This window comes from Notolepis coatsorum, assembly GCF_963971535.1.
Source record: "Notolepis coatsorum genome assembly, chromosome: 9".
NCBI lineage: Eukaryota > Metazoa > Chordata > Actinopteri > Aulopiformes > Paralepididae > Notolepis > Notolepis coatsorum.
This window is the reverse complement of record NC_140173.1, coordinates 75,114,330-75,136,054: the sequence shown is the minus strand read 5'-3', so window position 1 is coordinate 75,136,054 and position 21,725 is coordinate 75,114,330. Positions and strand designations below refer to the sequence as shown.

The 21,725-nt window shown below is 41.4% G+C and overlaps 1 protein-coding gene across 1 annotated transcript in view; it reads left to right on the top strand.

The window, feature by feature from the left end:
• The window catches only part of thada (THADA armadillo repeat containing), a gene marked incomplete at its 3' end in the record, with an annotated part of 138,474 nt that overhangs the window by 32,088 nt on the left and 84,661 nt on the right, over positions 1 to 21,725 (top strand). The window contains exons 13-18 of the mRNA XM_084321916.1: positions 288 to 443; positions 658 to 765; positions 6,027 to 6,150; positions 7,022 to 7,167; positions 7,544 to 7,775; positions 13,158 to 13,293. Coding sequence (XP_084178042.1) covers positions 288 to 443; positions 658 to 765; positions 6,027 to 6,150; positions 7,022 to 7,167; positions 7,544 to 7,775; positions 13,158 to 13,293 — 902 coding nt within the window. The remainder of the gene's footprint in view (positions 1 to 287; positions 444 to 657; positions 766 to 6,026; positions 6,151 to 7,021; positions 7,168 to 7,543; positions 7,776 to 13,157; positions 13,294 to 21,725) is intronic.

The window sequence follows — 21,725 nt, the reverse complement described above, 5'->3', positions numbered from 1 at the left end:
CCCGATACCGATACCTGGGCTTTGGGTATCGGCCGATACCGAGTACCGATCCGATACCCATTGTTCAATTAATAAACTGTATGCCTCACTGTGTGGAAGAGACTGGGATCATTCTTTTGTGCAAGGCAACATCAGGCTTAAAACATTACTTTCCTAACTTAGTGAAACAAAATGTAACAAATTAACACACAGTGGGGGGGGGGTCAGTGAGGGTCCCGAGTCTTGTTGATGATATAATATACTTATTTAGTATATTCGTGAGCCGTTGTCCCTCCTCGCTCCCCCAGGTGAGAATGGACGCTCTGGGCCTGGTGTGCACGAGCCACCGCAGAACAGAGGTTCTGACCACACAGGAAATGGACCTGATCCGCCACTTCCTGCTCTCTAATCTAAACAGCCAATCGCCAGCCGTCAGACAGGAGACTGTCAGCCTGTTCAAGAAGGTCAGAGGTCACCTATCTTTGTTTCCCACGACATTCCAAGCTATATTACAACCTGTACACATTTGTCTGTATTTGTGAGGTTAGAGGAAGGAGAGATTAATGTATGTCTTGTTTCAATGCTTGGTTCGGTTGTTAATCTATATAGAGGAACAAACAAGGTATTTGTCTGGCTGTAAATGTTTGTCCTCCTCGTCTGTCCTCTTCTCCCGACCAGTTACTGTCTCGAGTGAAGGACTCTGGACAGCTGCTGATGAAGAGACTGAGCCAAGAGAGAAACGTGGAGCAGAGAGACAGAGATGGACACGTATTGGACACATACAAGGTAGAACACACCACATACATGCGTGCACACACACACACACACACGCACACACACACACACACACACACACACACACACACACACACACACACACACACACACACACACACACACACACTGACAAACAGTTTCTACCCACAGGCCATCAGGCTTGTGAATGCCAGCTCCCCCCCCCCACACACACACCTTGAAACTGATCCCCCCCACCCCGCTTTTGTGCCAGGCAGACACTCTGACCTGACTGCTGCTGTGACCACACTGTCACCCTTCCCCTGAACTATGAATCACGAAAGACACTTTTTAACTGCTGCTGTGACCCACTGTCGCCTCCATTTATATTGTAAACACTGAATTGGAACGTGAAATGTTACTCACTGTGCCTTGTATATATTAGGGCGGCACGGTGGTGTAGTGGTTAACACTGTCGCCTCACAGCAAGAAGGTCCAGGGTTCGATTCCCGCTTGGGGACCAGGTTTCCATGATGCCAGGTACCCAGGTGGGGTATCTCCCAGGCCTTTCTGTGTGGAGTTTGCATGTTCTCCCCGTGCTCGCAAGGGTTTCCCCCCCGATAAGATAAACCCAATGGAAAAACATGCACAACAACAGATCGCTAATGCTGTGGCGTCCTTGACAAGACGGACAGGAGCACTTGGATTGGTCCCCTGGCGGGGCTCACGTTGACGCCTGTCTGCTCCCGGCTGCCCTTGGGGGGGAAGGACGACGGGATGGGTAATCGCAGAGACAAATCGCATCGGCGATTCTAAAGAGACAATGCATGCGTGTGTGTTCCGGTGTGTGTGCTAAAAACTAACCGCTGTGTGTGTACCGCTAAAACATTGAGTGTCGTTGCATGCCGAATAAAGACCTCTGCAACAGGTCCTGCATTATTATTATTATATTTATCTATTTTTACCTTGTTTTTTTAGCACTCGTTTGTATTTAAATATGTTTTAGTTAAGTATTGTGTGATTTTGTGTGAAGGGCGGACTAGCAAACTAAGATTTTCATTGTATGGCAAACTGTCTGTTTAACTGTGCACATGACAATAAACAATATTAAAACACACACACACACACTGTTTGGAGACACACACAATCAGTAGAGTTGATTTTTCTTTTGTGTGGAGATAGTAGGAATGCACTGTTGCCTCACGGCAAGAAGGTCCTGGGTTCGAACCTCAATGGAAGGTTGACACTTTGCATGTTCTCTGGAGTTTCCTCAAGGTACTCTGGTTTCCTCCCACACAATAACGTTCATTATTATGTTTTATATACATATGTTTTATTTGTAAGTAAGTAAGTATTTATAAAGCACCTTTCATACATGTCATGTAGCTCAAAGTGCTGTACACAATTATAGGCATATATAACGATAAAAGCAATAAAGTCATAGTGATCAGTTAAGTTCAATGTTTAAAAAAAAAAAAAAATAATAATAATAATAGTAACGTAAAAATGAAAATAACGTAAAAACAGTCATTTGCTTACCAGTTTGGGAGAACACGTCCGCACAAACATTTCCGCTCAGTGGCAACCGGAAGTGCACTAAACCAATGCACTTGTATGGTAGGTAGCAATGTTTAGGTCTTATAATGCTAGTGTAGTTACGTTTTTATCAGTGGTCATAGTTGGGTCCATAGTGCTTTACCAAGTCCCATGGATCCATCAGTGGCCGTGTATTGTGTGCGTATGTACCCGTTCGCTCATGTGGTCAGTGGCCAGAGTTGGGTCCACAGGACTTATCCAAGTCCCATGGACCCATCAGTGGCCGCGTCTTGTGGTAGAAAGAAAGAAAAAGAAAAACGTATAAAGAAAACAGTCTAAAGTTTGAAAGTTTGGGAGGTCCGCAAAAACACGCCTTCAGCTCAGAAGCTGAGGCGTGTCAAAAACTTTTGAAAAACTGGAGGCGTGTCTCCTATTGTACCCATTCCTTCATCTAAAAAGTTTGAAAGTTTGGGAGGTCCGCAAAAACACACCTTCAGCTCAGAAGCTGAGGCGTGTCAAAAACGTTTGAAAAACTGGAGGCGTGTCTCCTATTGTACCCATTCCTTCATCTAAAAAGTTTGAAAGTTTGGGAGGTCCGCAAAAACACGCCTTCAGCTCAGAAGCTGAGGCGTGTCAAAAACTTTTGAAAAACTGGAGGCGTGTCTCCTATGTACCCGTTCCTTCATCTAAAAAGTTGGGTCCACAAGGCTTATCCTAGCCTCATGGATCCATCAGGTTTTTCCAAGCCATAACTATTTGTAAGCTAGACTGTATAGGTACGTTTTTAATTTTCCTTTAAAAATGTGTATAGAGCTGGCGTTTCTGATGTGTGTTGGTAGTGTGTTCCATAGTTTTGGGGCATAGTTGGCAAATGCCATACTTCCTATCCTTTTTTGGTTTCTGGGCGTGTCTAGTAAACCTGTAGTGGATGACCGTAGCGTTCTTGAGGGCAGATAACTAACTAGGGAATTTGCTATGTATTTTGGGCCTTGCTCATTAAGAGCTTTATATGTTAGGAAAAGGACCTTAAAATCAATTCTATGAGTTATTGGAAGCCAGTGCAGAGTGGCCAGGACTGGAGTGATATGTTCTCTTCTCCTTGTATGAGTTAGTAATCGAGCTGCAGAGTTTTGGATAAGCTGAAGCTTCCCAATGGTTGCTTTGGGAAGACCAGTGAACAGTGCATTACAATAGTCAAGCCGACTTGATACAAAGCATGAATAAGTTTCTCTGCATCCTTTTTATTTACGAAAGGTCTTACTTTCGCTATGTTTCTTAGGTGGAAGAATGACGTTTTCATGGCCTTATTTATATGAGACTTAAAGGTCAGGTCTGAGTCCAAGATGACACCTAGGCTTGTAACCTCAGTCTTTACATAGGATGACAGACTCCCCAGGTTTTTACAAAGCACTTCCCTTTTCGCTTTTGGGCCGATCAATAGGATTTCGGTCTTGCTTTCGTTTAATTTTAGGAAGTTATTGTTCATCCACTTGTTTATTGCTAACAGACAATTTGTAATGGACTGTATGGCTGTAGTGTTATTTGGTTCTGCGGAGATATATAGTTGTGTATCATCATTTGTCACATATAATGTACATTACAGTGAAATGCTTGGTTCTGTATGAGCCCTAGGGGTGGGAATTTTATCTAATAAAATAAAGTTCAGTCTGTTCATCTCACTTCAATCATTTTGATTGCAGAACATGGTATTTTCTCAAGCAGACAGATGTAACCATGTACCTGACAAACTGAACTGTTTGTATTACAGTCATATTCCAACTTAACTGAATGCACATGTGTGTGTGGACTACTGTACTATTACAGGTATTGAAATGAACAATGCAACTTCCTTATACAAAAAAAAATATATTATTTTATTTTTTGTATGAATAATTAAATATTGATACTTGGCGTCCCTGTATCGATACAGTATCGCCACGCAAAGTATCGCGATATTACTACCTATCGATTTTTTCCCCACCCCTAATGAGCCCCCTGAAATTGTGCTTCATACAGTAAAAAAAAGTTAAAGAATAAAGACCAAACACTCCAACATATACAAAACGAAAGTACAAAATGCTAAACAAAATGCCAAAATTAGGTAGAGAGTTAGTGCAAATATTTTTTTTTATAAATAGATAAAATATGGTGTAGTTTTAAAGTGTCTAGGGACACATTACATTGCAGATGGAGTTGGTCCCGGGGCGCTGGACTGTGGCTGTCCACTGCTCCTAACTAGTGGTAGCTGGTTGGACTGTGGCTGCCCACTGCTCCTAACTAGTGGTAGCTGGTTGGACTGTGGCTGCCCACTGCTCCTAACTAGTGTTAGCTGGTTGGACTGTGGCTGCCCACTGTTCCTAACTAGTGGTAGCTGGTTGGACTGTGGCTGCCCACTGCTCCTAACTAGTGGTAGCTGGTTGGACTGTGGCTGTCCACTGCTCCTAACTAGTGGTAGCTGGTTGGACTGTGGCTGCCCACTGCTCCTAACTAGTGGTAGCTGGTTGGACTGTGGCTGCCCACTGCTCCTAACTAGTGGTAGCTGGTTGGACTGTGGCTGCCCACTGCTCCTAACTAGTGGTAGCTGGTTGGACTGTGGCTGCCCACTGCTCCTAACTAGTGGTAGCTGGTTGGACTGTGGCTGCCCACTGCTCCTAACTAGTGGTAGCTGGTTGGACTGTGGCTGTCCACTGCTCCTAACTAGTGGTAGCTGGTTGGACTGTGGCTGTCCACTGCTCCTAACTAGTGGTAGCTGGTTGGGAATGCGTTAAATACAGAGGATGAATCAGGCTGCTTGTTATTGGGTCTTAAAGGGGAACTATCTTATAAATTGCCTTTTCCAGTGTTTAGCATTGTTTTCTAGCAATGTGGGGTTGTACCAACACTGTCTATGTCTCTGGCGCATTCCTCCAGTTCAGATGAGACAAGGTCCTCCCCCAGTGAACTAAGCCATTCTGAATTTAGCGTACCTGTGATGTGTAAGGATTCTGAACTGCATACCTCAGCTCTTTCTGTGGTTGTAGCCACCGCCCACAATCAACACTTCCTCAAAAGAGAGAAAAAGAGAGAGGGAGAGACAGACAGATAGAGAGAGGGAGGGAGAGAGGCTCTCATATGGTGCAACTCGTCTCGGAGCATTTACACACACTCGCGACTGCGTGTGTGTGGGGGGAAACACATGCGCGCTCTCGGAGTGATCTCTCCTCTCTCCCTCTATATCTCTATCCGTCTCTCCCTCTCTTTCTCTCCCTTGCTCGCTTGTTCTCTCTGTCACGGTCTCTCGTATCAGCACTCGCGTCACACCCACGCGTATTCCGATCCGTGCAATAATATTCACGGGGTATATATTGTCATTTGAAACAAGTTACCAATGCATTGTCGCGTGGGATTATGCACCCCCGCGGCGAAATTAACGAGTCCCTCTATCTCTCTATCCCCCCAAAGTTATCTGCCAGTGCAGACTGTGGGTGATTGTCACTCAAAGCGCATTGCTTGGAATCTGGAAGTGCAGAATATGCAGCTCTAGAGTACTTGATTAGAAATACAAAACAATGCATTTTTTAACCTTACAGATGTGTTCCATAGACTCACAGGAATTGTGTAAAATTGCCCAAATAGTGAAAGAAATAGTAAGATAGTTCCTCTTTAACCACTACACCATCTCTGGTTTTTATTATCGTTTTCTTTTTAAGTCTCAATGTAAGTTAATTGACTATATTCATTATATTTAATGATATTTCTAACCCAACTTGTATTGTATTGTGTGTGTGTCCCACTAGGAGTTCCTGTGCTGGCTGTGTGAGAGGCTGCTGGGGGTGTTGCTGCCTGGAGCGTCTTTCTCCACGTGCCTGACCGCCCTGAACCTGCTGGGCCTGCTGGGTGAACACTTCACCTTCAGCCCTGGTATGACCACCATCATCATCATCATCATCATCACAACTATGATCACCACCACCACCATATCATCATTATTTCAACTATCACTACTAACCCAGGCGATTGTATGCAATGAGAACGTTGAACACTTAAGTAGATGTTTCAGGGAATAAGTCATTGTCCAGTGGTGTTTGTGTCAACAGGAACTTGTTGCTCCCCCCTCACCTTCTGAGTGAAAAATTAATTCTCCAAATAAAGCAGTTGTTTGGCAGTGTAATGGCTTAATATTATTTGTATAATATTGTTATATTTGTTGTAAAACACAAGTTACCACGACAGCGGTTTACAATATCTCCAGTGGCTCACAGGGGGAAAGTAAACAACCATGGCAATTTCTGGATCTGCTGCTTCTGCTGCTGCTGAGTTCTGGATCTGGCAAGGCTGCTTCATGTCACCTGTGTGGGCCTAGCTAGCCATCATTATTGTCGTTGTCTTTAGGTTCGATGGGCATGGGATTCGAATATGAAAATAAAATTTGATTATAAATAAATAAAATATATATACGGTATATATATATATATATTTTTTTTGCAAAATCAACTCTGCCTCTCTTTGTTAACTACAACAAGCAATGCTGTTTGTTATTTAAGATGAGGTCGGACTCGGCACTGACAGATTTGTGTTCATTGTACTGCTTTTATAAAGCCTCAAATGACGGCTTACAATATTTCATGAAAGCAAAGTGTTTTGTTTGTCTAAGATTTAAAAAGGTTTAAACTTTACAGCATAAAAAAAAAAAATCTTCGAATTCCAAAAAAATTATTCGAAGGTCAGCCCTAGTTGTCTTTGACCTGACCTCTTGACCTCCCGTCGATGTCTGCCCTGTCTCTCTCCACAGGGACTGATGTCTTTGCCTTGGATGAGTTGATGACATCTGCACATGCTCAGAGCGTGCTCTACTGCATGGCCAGTAACTTCCTGGAGGTCAAGCAGCTGGCTGCCTCCTTGCTGGAGCAGCTCCCCCCATCAGCGGTAGGGCTCCAGGTCAGTTCGGAACTCCGCCGTGATCCAGTTACTCACCAGACATTTACCAGTATATAATAGTAAATGGTAAATGGTACAAGCACTGAAGTGAATAGCCACTACCAACATATAGGGAAATGTGATTTGATGTATTTGAGACCAGGTATCTCGAGTGAGTGAGACACTACCTGGGAAAGGTTCATCTGGTCTTAACTCACTCATGTGTAGACTATTGGGAGTTTCCTTACTTTGATATGTCAACGGTGTCAACCAGCATCGCCGCCGAAACGTCAAGGTAAAGGAAATCCTACGAGTCTACACATAGGAACATTTTATAGGGAGGAAGACACTGCCATTGTATTATGTGGTAATGGATGTCTCTTGTGTTCCTTGTTAGGAGCCAGATAGGATGCAGAGTGTCCTCCTGGCTGCCCTGGAGCTCAGCACCAGCACCAAGCCCTTTGACAGCATTACAGCAGCTCACCTATTTAGCCTACTGATCCACCAGCCTGCCCTGCCCCAGGCCCTGCAGCGCTGTGCCCAGGAGCAGGGCCTTCCCCTCCAGCTCCCTGTTCTACCCCAGCCTCAGGCTTCTGAGGCCCTCATCCTGGAGCTCAACACTCTGGCAGGTAGGAGAAAGATATGAAGAAAACTGACACAGATCATCACCAACTTGTTCAGTTCAGTTCAACCTTTTTATCCCAGATGGGAAACTTGACATGCAGTCAGGGGCACAAGATAAAATACAACACAACACAAGTACAAGAAAATTATCCTGCAAATACACTAATACAGAACACAACAAAGAAATATCTATATCTAAAGAAATATCTGGATTACATTCGCAAATTGAGCAGGGTTATTGCACAGGCAACAATATTTAAAGTGCTAGATTACATGTGCAAATTGAGCAGGGTTATTGCACAGGGAACAACATAGTTTTTACTCATTGCACCAAAACCAGGGAACTCTACCTCTACCAACTGAGTCTCAAACTGAGTGAAGGGGGTGGTCTAAACTGTCCAATATAGACTTGGCCTTGCAGTGAACTTGCTGGTCAAAGACGGACAACAAGGGACGTCTGTGGGACAACTATCACCTTACCAGCCACCTTCACAATAGAGCTCATGTAGATTTTCATCTCTGATGTTTGTAGTTTGTTAGAACAGATTCAGACATAATTTCTACATTAAAAGCATTTAACGTGCTAAGGAAGTACAAATGCTGCTGTCCCTTCTTACAGCCCGCATCAGAATTTGAATACAATTTCAGATTATTGTCAATGACTGTTCCAAGATATTTATATTGTGGTTGAGAATATTTTCACAGGAAGGAAGGCCTCGTCACACCATTTGACAAACTCGTCTACCGGCGCTGGCCCACGCTTTGGATTCGTCTTTATGGAGCAGGCTTTATGCAACTGTATCATCAGCGGATTTCAGGATGTGCCTGTTATTTAATTTCTCTAGCGAATGCATCTATTTCAGTCGCCAGTCAGACATGCTCGTGCTGCTGCGCTGCTCGCTCATAACGGAGCGACTCCGATACTGAGTGCGGGCAGCGCACACACACACATACACAGACACACAGACACACAGAGAGAGAGCAGGGAGCAGCCCAGCCCAGACACATCATGCATCTTCACGTAATAATAAGAATGCTCTACTGCAGCTCACCTGGAGAAGGTGTTAGGTGGGGGAATGGTTAGGTGTGTTGCAATGTGGGTAAAGTAGTACTGCATGCATCGTTAACACTTTGGATGCCCAACCCGAGTTTTCTCGGGTTTACCCCCCACGGGTTGAATGCCCATAACGAGAATATTCGTTTTTTTTAAAAATTTATTCGCGATCTGAATTCATATTTCATCAACCGAGTCTACCGTTGGAAAATCAGCCACCCCAGGCGCTCAGATGTGAAAAAAGCGCCCCCCCTATCGTCTCCCAGATGGTAATTCACCCTTTTGGATTGGACTCAATGAAAATGAATGAGAAAAAAAAACCTGGACTCCACATTTTACTTCTCACTCATGTAACCGGGGTCGATCAGCTCCACTAGTGAGCCTCAGAGCAGCGGGGATTATGTGTTTTACAGTATACGCGTGGGATCAATAAAAGGATTGATTTTTTCGAATGGCGATCAGGAATTGGAATAATCCATTTGGATACCATCTGATCTCAGGTAAGGAATCTATATTACCAGTCTTAGGATAATCAGACCCGTTTTCACGGAGATATAAGCTTTTTCTTTTTTTTGTGATATGGCTGTTTGACTCTGAGAGCGATCAGGAACTGAGATAATCGATTTTCAGCACGCGGCACTAGCGTGCACACGTACACATATACTATCGATAATCTAGCGTTTATTTGAAAACGATTCATAAATAGGCAGACAAATGACAACGTTCTAGAATATTACAGTACAGGGCGATTATCATGGAATCCTCTTTTTTTTCGTGAAAACGAGGGGTTTTCTAAATGCTATGAAACGGAAATGAACCGATAAAAAAACAATCTGCTTCGACAATGTTGACTGGAAATAGGTCATTGATAATGCGATGGGCAGATTAGACACATAATTTAAGCCATAATTTAAAACATAGATTAGGCGATATTAATGCTAACATTGAAGTGGATGTGGGCATACAAGCACTAAATGTGCGCCCCCTGCTGGGCATTCAAAGTGTTAAGAGAAACTGCTGCAAACCTTTGAGGCTCCGTCGCTCTAAACAACCTATTGTGGTCATCTTGGTTAATAAGGCATATATTGAAAAGTATCCGCCCGATTTGTGCAAGTCATGGCTTATTTTGAAGGTATGGACCTGTACTTTAATATCCTGTGTAAAATAAAAACTCAACAAGACCTGAAGTCTGTGCCTGGTCACATATAAAAACTAAATAAAAATAGAAGCACAATAGAATACAATAGTCTACTAATTATGCCTCTTTTCCACTGCATGGTACCTACTCGACTCTACTCGCTTTTGGTACCTGGTACTTTGTTCGTTTTCCACTGCAGGCAGTACCCGCCGTCAGTGTAGCTGGTCGTCATAGCGAGGGCGATGAACTTCAACGCGACACACACACACACACACACACACACACACACACACACACACACACACACACACACACACACACTGGCTATGAAGATACCTTCACAGTGTATTCTGTGTCATTTATTGATGAAACAAAACCAACAGAAACACAATTGCTACGAAGATACCTTCACAGTGTACTCTGCATCATTTATTGATGAAACAAAACCAACATCAACACAATTTACCACCAAGAACAAAGAGTTTAGTCTCACAAAAAGATTGCAAATTTTGTTAGCTTAGGTGTAGTTGGCTAATAAGGCACTGGTATCATAGAATATAATAGAAATACTTTAATCATCTCAAGGGAAATTTGACACTACAAATTGGGATGATTAAAGTATTTCTATTCTATTATACCAGTGCCTTATTAGCTAATGTACGCTAGCCGCAATGCTAACGGTTATAGTGGAAATTCCCAGTCACATTAGCACGTAAGCTAACAAAATTAGCGATCTTTTTGTGAGATTAAACTCTTTGTTCTTGGTGGTAAATTGTGTGGATGTTGGTTTTGTTTCATCAATAAACTAGGCAGAATACACAGTGAATGTATCCTTTTTTGTTTATTGCACTTTGTTCTTGCTGCAAACAAATAATGAATGCTAATGTTTAGTAGTCACGAGGCTATTTAAAGATGGCGGGTTTGTGTTTTTGTGCAGGACGTCCCCCGTGTAGCGCAATGATAACGTAGTGACGATTCTCTCTTCTGACCAATCAGTGGTCTGCAGTGTTACACGTCACTTTCTGGTATCACTTCTACCCGCTTGGAACCTCGACAAAGCAGGTACTAAAAAAGTACCTGGTACTATCCGCACATTTTGGCAATGGAAAACCGAAAAGGCTGAGTAGAGTAGAGTCGAGTCAAGTAGGTACCATGCAGTGGAAAAGAGGCTTAGACTACAAATAACAATACAGTGGCATGGAATATATAACTGTGCTGGGACCTTCTAGCTGTTTCATACAGGAAGTTGAGTGATGTGACTGAGGCGTCTTCCATCCCAGTCCCTGCTCTGGAGGCAAACTGCACAGGGAGCCTCCCCACCATTTACAACAGTTCCTTCTTTACTAGCCTTTCAGATGACTTCATGAAGTCATTTAGCTCCTGAGGGGCTCTGCTTTTAGCCACAACAGTGGACTCCTTCCATAACCTAGGAACGCTCGGCTGCTCCAGAGACATGCTAAATATATATAACAGAACACCTCACAGAACTGTTCTGAACAACACCTAAGCAGTCTTCCTGTGATACAATCTGGCCCTGGACATTTGTTATTTTACCTGAAACACTGCCTTGACATCACAAGCTCAAGTTTGAAACGGCAGGGGAGCAGCCTCTTTGCATATAGAAGTTAATCTGCAAAGTCATGGCTGTAAAATCTTGTGTCAAAAACGATTAAGTGCTTCAGCCAGATCTTTGTTGCTATGCCTGCAGTGCTAAGCAGTTTGTTTTCAGTTTTATTGCTGTGCTGTCATCTTCCTCATTCCGTCTCACTCTGCATCAAGTTGTTGCTAGTAAAATTGTCCTCTAACTTGTTTTAATATTGTAACTTGGCCCTCTTGATTTCTTACCTCTATCCTTGCCTCTCTTCTTTCCGACTCATCACCTTTAACACTTTGAATGCCCAACCCGAGTTTTCTCGGGTTTACCCCCTGCGGGTTGAATGCCCATAACATAATCGTTTTTTATTTATTAGCGATCTGAATTCATATCAACCGAGTCTACCGTTGGTAAATCAGCCACCCCAGGCGCTCAGATGTGAAAAAAGCGCCCCCTATCGTCTCCCAGATGGTAATTCACCCTTTTGGATTGGACTCAATGAAAATGCATGGGGGGAAAAAACCCGGACTCCACATTTTACTTCTCACGCATGTAACCGGGGCCGATCAGCTTCATGCTGGACCCTCAGCACAGCGTGTATACGCTGTTTTACAGTATACGCGTGCGATCAATAAAATAATCGATTTTTGGAATGGTCGATCAGGAATTGGAATAATCCATTTGGATACCATCTGATCTCAGGTAAGGAATCTATTTTACCAGTCTTAGGATAATCAGACCTGTTTTCACGGAGATATAAGCTTTCCCCCTATATGTGATATGGCTGTTTTGACTGCAAGTGATCAGGAAATAAGATAATCGATTTACAGCTTGCGGCACCAGCGTGCATACGTACACATATACTATCGATAATCTAGCGTTTATTTGAAAACGATTCATAAATAGGCCGAACAATGACAACGTTCTAGAATATTACAGTACATCAGCGTTTATCAGGGATTCTTTTTTGTTCTTCTTGAAAACGAGGGCTTTCAAAATGCTATAAAACGGAAATGAACAGATAAAAAAACAATCCGCTTCGACAATGTTGACTGGAAATGGGTCATTGATAATGCGACGGGCAGATTAGACACATAGCCATAATTTAAAACATAGATTAGGCGATATTAACGTTAACATTGAAGTGGTTGCTGGGCATTCAAGGGGTAAAAAGGAAAACACGGCCGGCTCTGAAAGTGTTAAGGAGGGCCCTCTACATTGTTGACAGTACAAATCAGTAGAGTAAGATAAAAATAAATAAAATCAGTAGCATAAGCGAATACCATAACAGGGAAGATTATCCATGCGTGATGGTATAATCAGTTATGATCAAGATACAAGATTCATACTACAGGCTTATCAGTCAGTGTGATATAAGTCGAGAAAATATCCCACCCTTAATTCTGGAGATTTGGCAGGTCATTTCCAGTGTCTTATTGTCCCAGCAGCTATGGTGATGCCTACCGTAATTCCTGAACATTCACCATTTGATATTCTGTGTATTTGGGTCCTGTCTCCTTGGGGATGATGGTCTGTATTGTTGATGTATTTGGGTCCTGTCTCCTTGGGGATGATGGTCTGTATTGTTGATGTGTTTACAGTGGTCCAGTTCCTGCTGCAGTGTCTGCAGGCGGAGGTGGTGAAGGCTGAGTCATCTCTCCTGCAGGCGGCCGCCTCCTTCCCTCTGTATGGCAGAGCCCACTGCATCACTGCTGCCCTGCAGCAGCTCAATACTGGGTGAGCAGATACACTAGTGATACACAACAGATACACTAGTGATACAGCGACAGTGACTCAGGAGGTAGAGCAGTCGTCTGGCAATCTGGAGGTTCCCGGTTCGATTCCCGCTCCTCCAGGGCAGCGTGTCGATGTATCCTTGAGCAAGACACTTAACCCCTAATTGCTCCCGATGAGCAGGTTGGCACCTTGCCTGGTTGCCTCCGCCGTCGGTGTGTGAATGTGTGAGGGAATGGGTACAAATGTGAGGAACAAATTGTAAAGCGCTTTGGATAAAAGCGCTATATAAAAAACCAGCCATTTACCATTTACACAGCTGATACACAACAGATACACTAGTGATACACAGCTGATACACTAGTGATACACAGCTGATGCACTAGTGATACACAACAGATACACTAGTGATACACATCTGATACACTAGTGATACACAACTGATACACTAGTGATACACAACAGATACACTAGTGATACACAACTGCTACACTAGTGATACACAACTGATACACTAGTGATACACAACTGATACACTAGTGATACACAACAGATACACTAGTGATACACAACTGATACACTAGTGATACACAACTGATACACTAGTGATACACAACAGATACACTAGTGATACACAACAGATACACTAGTGATACACAACAGATACACTAGTGATACACAACATATACACAACTGATACACTAGTGATACACAACAGATACACAACTGATATACTAGTGATACACAACTGATACACTAGTGATACACAACTGACACACTAGTGATACACAACTGATACACTAGTGATACACAACTGATACACTAGTGATACACAACAGATGCACAACTGATACACTAGTGATACACAACAGATACACTAGTGATACACAACAGATACACTAGTGATACACAACTGATACACAACTGATACACTAGTGATACACAACTGATACACTAGTGATACACAACAGATACACTAGTGATACACAACAGATACACTAGTGACACACAACAGATACACAACTGATACACTAGTGATACACTAGTGATACACAACAGATACACTAGTGATACACAGCTGATACACTAGTGATACACAACAGATACACTAGTGATACACAACAGATGCACTAGTGATACACAGCTGATACACTAGTGATACACTAGTGATACACAGCTGATACACTAGTGATACACAACAGATACACTAGTGATACACAACTGATACACTAGTGATACACAACAGATACACTAGTGATACACAGCTGATACACTAGTGATACACAACATATACACTAGTGATACACAGCTGATACACTAGTGATACACAACTGATGCACAACAGATACACAACAGATACACTAGTGATACACAACTGATACACAACTGATACACTAGTGATACACAACTGATACACTAGTGATACACAACTGATACACTAGTGATACACAACTGATACACTAGTGATACACTAGTGATACACAACAGATACACTAGTGATACACAACAGATACACTAGTGATACACTAGTGATACACAACAGATACACTAGTGATACACAACAGATACACTAGTGATACACAACTGATACACTAGTGATACACAACAGATACACTAGTGATACACAACAGCTACACAACAGCTACACTAGTGATACACAACAGATACACTAGTGATACACAACAGATACACTAGTGATACACAACAGATACACTAGTGATACACAACAGATACACTAGTGATACACAACTGATACACTAGTGATACACAACAGATACACTAGTGATACACAGCTGATACACTAGTGATACACAACAGATACACTAGTGATACACAACAGATACACTAGTGATGCACAACAGATACACTAGTGATACACAACTGATACACTAGTGATACACAACTGATACACTAGTGATACACAACTGATACACTAGTGATACACAACAGATACACTAGTGATACACAGCTGATACACTAGTGATACACAACAGATACACTAGTGATACACAGCTGATACACTAGTGATTAGGGATGGGAATCGAAAACCGGTTCCCGTTGGGAACCGGTTCCTAATTGGCCGATGCCTGGAACCGTGTGGCTCCCGTGACTTTCGATTCCCTTATCGCTGCCTACAGTTGCGCAATAATGTTAGCCGTTAGCATGTAGCCATGGCAGACTCTATTTGATTCCTTAATGGCTCGAAATTGCCTGGGTTTTGGTAATATGCTCCCGAAATGCTCCTGCTGTTTGGCTACTTCTATGTGCAGTGAAAACTACTTGAATGCTTTAGAACCTAGTCATTGATTTAGATCAGGCTGAGCTAAAATTAGCCGCGGAGCTAACGTGAGCTAACGCTATTTAATCAAGCTCACAAAGAGAGATAAACAGCTGACAGCGGATAGTACAGGTACAATACAATAAAACAGCAGGTGGGGGCTGTTGTGTAAACCTTGTACTATTTAGTTCACATATAATGAGAGACGGAATGTTTGTTTACAAGACTGTAAGCCAGGAAGTACAGTGGTGCAACATACAAATGTGTCCGTGTAGCAACACAAGCCAATACCTTATAGGACAGGGGCCCGGGGAGCTCTCTCTCTCTCTGTGTGTGTGTGTGTGTGTGTGTGTGTGTGTGTGTGTGTGTGTGTGTGTGTGTGTGTGTGTGTGAGAGAGAGAGTGTGTGAGTGAGAGACAGAAGTCAGAGGAATAACAACCTGTTATTCAATAGATTAAATTAGTTTAAGAATAAAAAAATAAATACATTTTAAGAGAATCTCAAATACATTATTTTATTTAAGTGTAGGCTATAGTTAATGTTTTATTTTTTACAGTTTTTGTATTTTTCTGACATGGGGGCTCAACAATAAATGACAATCAGAAATGTCAAGTTGCATGTTATTCTAACCAGCTTAGACCCCTACGCTCTGCATCTTCTGGCCGCCTCAGACCTACTCCTATCCGAGCTCCGGGAGGGTCATCAAAGAGAAGTCGCCTATTCTCAGTCCTTGCCCCACAATGGTGGAATGAACTACCCACCCCAGTTAGGACAGCCGAAACCCATCCAATCTTTCGCCGTCGACTAAAGACGCACTTCTTCAACCATTATCTGAATAAAAAAAAATATATCTAACCCTAACTAACCGTACTGTCATGCACTTGTCCTAATAAACTAACCTACACTTTAGCACTCAACACTTTGATGAACATTGTTGCTCAGCTGATAGAGTTGTGCCCTTCCTGATGGCTTGTCGTACAGAACTTGTAAGTCGCTTTGGATAAAAGCGTCAGCTAAATGACTAAATGTAGTTCTGTTGCATTTTCAATTTATTTATTTAAATTATAAATTGATCAGGTATCGATAAGGGAATCGATAAAGAATCGAATCGATAAGCAGAATCGATAATGGAATCGTATCGATAAAATCCTATCAATTCCCATCCCTACTAGTGATACACAACAGATACACTAGTGATACACAACAGATACACTAGTGATACACAACTGATACACTAGTGATACACAACTGATACACTAGTGATACACAACTGATACACTAGTGATACACAACAGATACACTAGTGATACATAGCTGATACACTAGTGATACACAACTGATACACTAGTGATACACTAGTGATACACAACAGATACACTAGTGATACACAACAGATACACTAGTGATACACAACAGATACACTAGTGATACACAACTGATACACAACAGCTACACTAGTGATACACAACAGATACACTAGTGATACACAACAGATACACTAGTGATACACAACAGCTACACTAGTGATACACAACAGATACACGAGTGATACACAACAGATACACTAGTGATACACAACTGATACACTAGTGATACACAACAGATACACTAGTGATACACAGCTGATACACAACAGATACACTAGTGATACACATCTGATACACTAGTGATACACAACAGATACACTAGTGATGCACAACATATACACTAGTGATACACAACTGATACACTAGTGATACACAACAGATACACTAGTGATACACAACAGATACACTAGTGATACACATCTGATACACTAGTGATACACAACAGATACACTAGTGATACACAACAGATACACTAGTGATACACAACTGATACACTAGTGACACACAACATATACACTAGTGATACACAACAGATACACTAGTGATACACAACTGATACACTAGTGACACACAACAGATACACTAGTGATACACAACAGATACACAACTGATACACTAGTGATACACAACTGATACACTAGTGATACACAACTGATACACTAGTGATACACAACAGATACACAACTGATACACTAGTGATACACTAGTGATACACAACTGATACACAACTGATACACTAGTGATACACAACTGATACACTAGTGATACACAACAGATACACTAGTGATACACAACTGATACACTAGTGATACACAACTGATACACTAGTGATACACAACTGATACACTAGTGATACACAACAGATACACTAGTGATACACAACAGATAAACTAGTGATACACAACAGATACACTAGTGATACACTAGTGATACACAACAGATACACTAGTGATACACAACTGATACACAACTGATACACTAGTGATACACAACAGATACACTAGTGATACACAACTGATACACAACAGCTACACTAGTGATACACAACAGATACACTAGTGATACACAACTGATACACAACTGATACACTAGTGATACACAACATATACACTAGTGATACACAACTGATACACAACAGCTACACTAGTGATACACAACAGATACACTAGTGATACACAACAGATACACTAGTGATACACAACTGATACACAACAGCTACACTAGTGATACACAACAGATACACTAGTGATACACAACAGATACACTAGTGATGCACAACAGATACACTAGTGATACACAACTGATACACTAGTGATACACAACTGATACACTAGTGATACACAACTGATACACTAGTGATACACAACAGATACACTAGTGATACACAACAGATACACTAGTGATACACAACTGATACACTAGTGACACACAACAGATACACTAGTGATACACAACAGATACACTAGTGATACACAACTGATACACTAGTGACACACAACAGATACACTAGTGATACACAACAGATACACAACTGATACACAACTGATACACTAGTGATACACAACTGATACACAACAGCTACACTAGTGATACACAACAGATACACTAGTGATACACAACAGATACACTAGTGATACACAACTGATACACAACAGCTACACTAGTGATACACAACAGATACACTAGTGATACACATCTGATACACTAGTGATACACAACAGATACACTAGTGATACACAGCTGATACACTAGTGATACACAACAGATACACTAGTGATGCACAACAGATACACTAGTGATACACAACTGATACACTAGTGATACACAACGGATACACTAGTGATACACAACAGATACACTAGTGATACACAACAGATACACTAGTGATACACAACTGATACACAACAGCTACACTAGTGATACACAACAGATACACTAGTGATACACAACTGATACACAACTGATACACTAGTGATACACAACATATACACTAGTGATACACAACTGATACACAACAGCTACACTAGTGATACACAACAGATACACTAGTGATACACAACAGATACACTAGTGATACACAACTGATACACAACAGCTACACTAGTGATACACAACAGATACACTAGTGATACACAACAGATACACTAGTGATGCACAACAGATACACTAGTGATACACAACTGATACACTAGTGATACACAACTGATACACTAGTGATACACAACTGATACACTAGTGATACACAACAGATACACTAGTGATACACAACAGATACACTAGTGATACACAACTGATACACTAGTGACACACAACAGATACACTAGTGATACACAACAGATACACTAGTGATACACAACTGATACACTAGTGACACACAACAGATACACTAGTGATACACAACAGATACACAACTGATACACAACTGATACACTAGTGATACACAACGGATACACTAGTGATACACAACAGATACACTAGTGATACACAACAGATACACTAGTGATACACAACTGATACACAACAGCTACACTAGTGATACACAACAGATACACTAGTGATACACAACTGATACACAACTGATACACTAGTGATACACAACATATACACTAGTGATACACAACTGATACACAACAGCTACACTAGTGATACACAACAGATACACTAGTGATACACAACAGATACACTAGTGATACACAACTGATACACAACAGCTACACTAGTGATACACAACAGATACACTAGTGATACACAACAGATACACTAGTGATGCACAACAGATACACTAGTGATACACAACTGATACACTAGTGATACACAACTGATACACTAGTGATACACAACTGATACACTAGTGATACACAACAGATACACTAGTGATACACAACAGATACACTAGTGATACACAACTGATACACTAGTGACACACAACAGATACACTAGTGATACACAACAGATACACTAGTGATACACAACTGATACACTAGTGACACACAACAGATACACTAGTGATACACAACAGATACACAACTGATACACAACTGATACACTAGTGATACACAACTGATACACAACAGCTACACTAGTGATACACAACAGATACACTAGTGATACACAACAGATACACTAGTGATACACAACTGATACACAACAGCTACACTAGTGATACACAACAGATACACTAGTGATACACATCTGATACACTAGTGATACACAACAGATACACTAGTGATACACAGCTGATACACTAGTGATACACAACAGATACACTAGTGATGCACAACAGATACACTAGTGATACACAACTGATACACTAGTGATACACAACGGATACACTAGTGATACACAACAGATACACTAGTGATACACAACAGATACACTAGTGATACACAACTGATACACTAGTGACACACAACAGATACACTAGTGATACACAACAGATACACTAGTGATACACTAGTGACACACAACAGATACACTAGTGATACACAACAGATACACAACTGATACACTAGTGATACACAACTGATACACAACTGATACACTAGTGATACACAACTGATACACTAGTGATACACAACAGATACACAACTGATACACTAGTGATACACAACTGATACACAACTGATACACTAGTGATACACAACTGATACACTAGTGATACACAACAGATACACTAGTGATACACAACTGATACACTAGTGATACACAACTGATACACTAGTGATACACAACTGATACACTAGTGATACACAACAGATACACTAGTGATACATAGCTGATACACTAGTGATACACAACTGATACACTAGTGATACACTAGTGATACACAACAGATACACTAGTGATACACAACTGATACACAACTGATACACTAGTGATACACAACAGATACACTAGTGATACACAACTGATACACAACAGCTACACTAGTGATACACAACAGATACACTAGTGATACACAACAGATACACTAGTGATACACAACTGATACACTAGTGATACACAACAGATACACTAGTGATACACAACTGATACACTAGTGATACACAACAGATACACTAGTGCAGTGGTTCTCAAACTTTTTACACCAAGTACCACCTGAGAACGTAGCTGGCTCTCCAAGTACCACCATATGACCGGCGTTAAAATACAGTCTATTCAGCTATGCACAGTTCACGCAGGAGGCAAATGTATTCCTAATACCATTATTTATTGTTAACTTTTGTCAGACACAGCCACAATGTACAAAGGGATAGCACTAGAACTAGCAAACGCTTCCACACAACTCATACAATGCAAGGGGCATTGAGAACATAATAACTAACATTCTCACATAGCAAGTGAGAAAATTAAGAACAACTGTATTTCAGCAAATGTACTTAATTCTCTCTCTCTCTCTCTCTCTCTCTCTCTCTCTCTCTCTCTCTCTCTCTCACACACAGCAATCAATTGTCCGTCATTCTCTCTCTCTCACACTCACACACACACACACGCACACAATTATTTTGTTACAAAAACTTAATTTCCTGCATTCTGGTGCAGGAATTTTTTGATTTTTACCCTTTAAATGCCAGTGTTTGTGATGGGCATCACAAATTATTGTAAAAAAGAAAAGAAAACACATATTCAATACATTTTTGAATGTTTACCCATACACAACAGATACACTAGTGATACACAACAGATACACTAGTGATACACAACTGATACACTAGTGACACACAACAGATACACTAGTGATACACTACAGATACACTAGTGATACACAACTGATACACTAGTGACACACA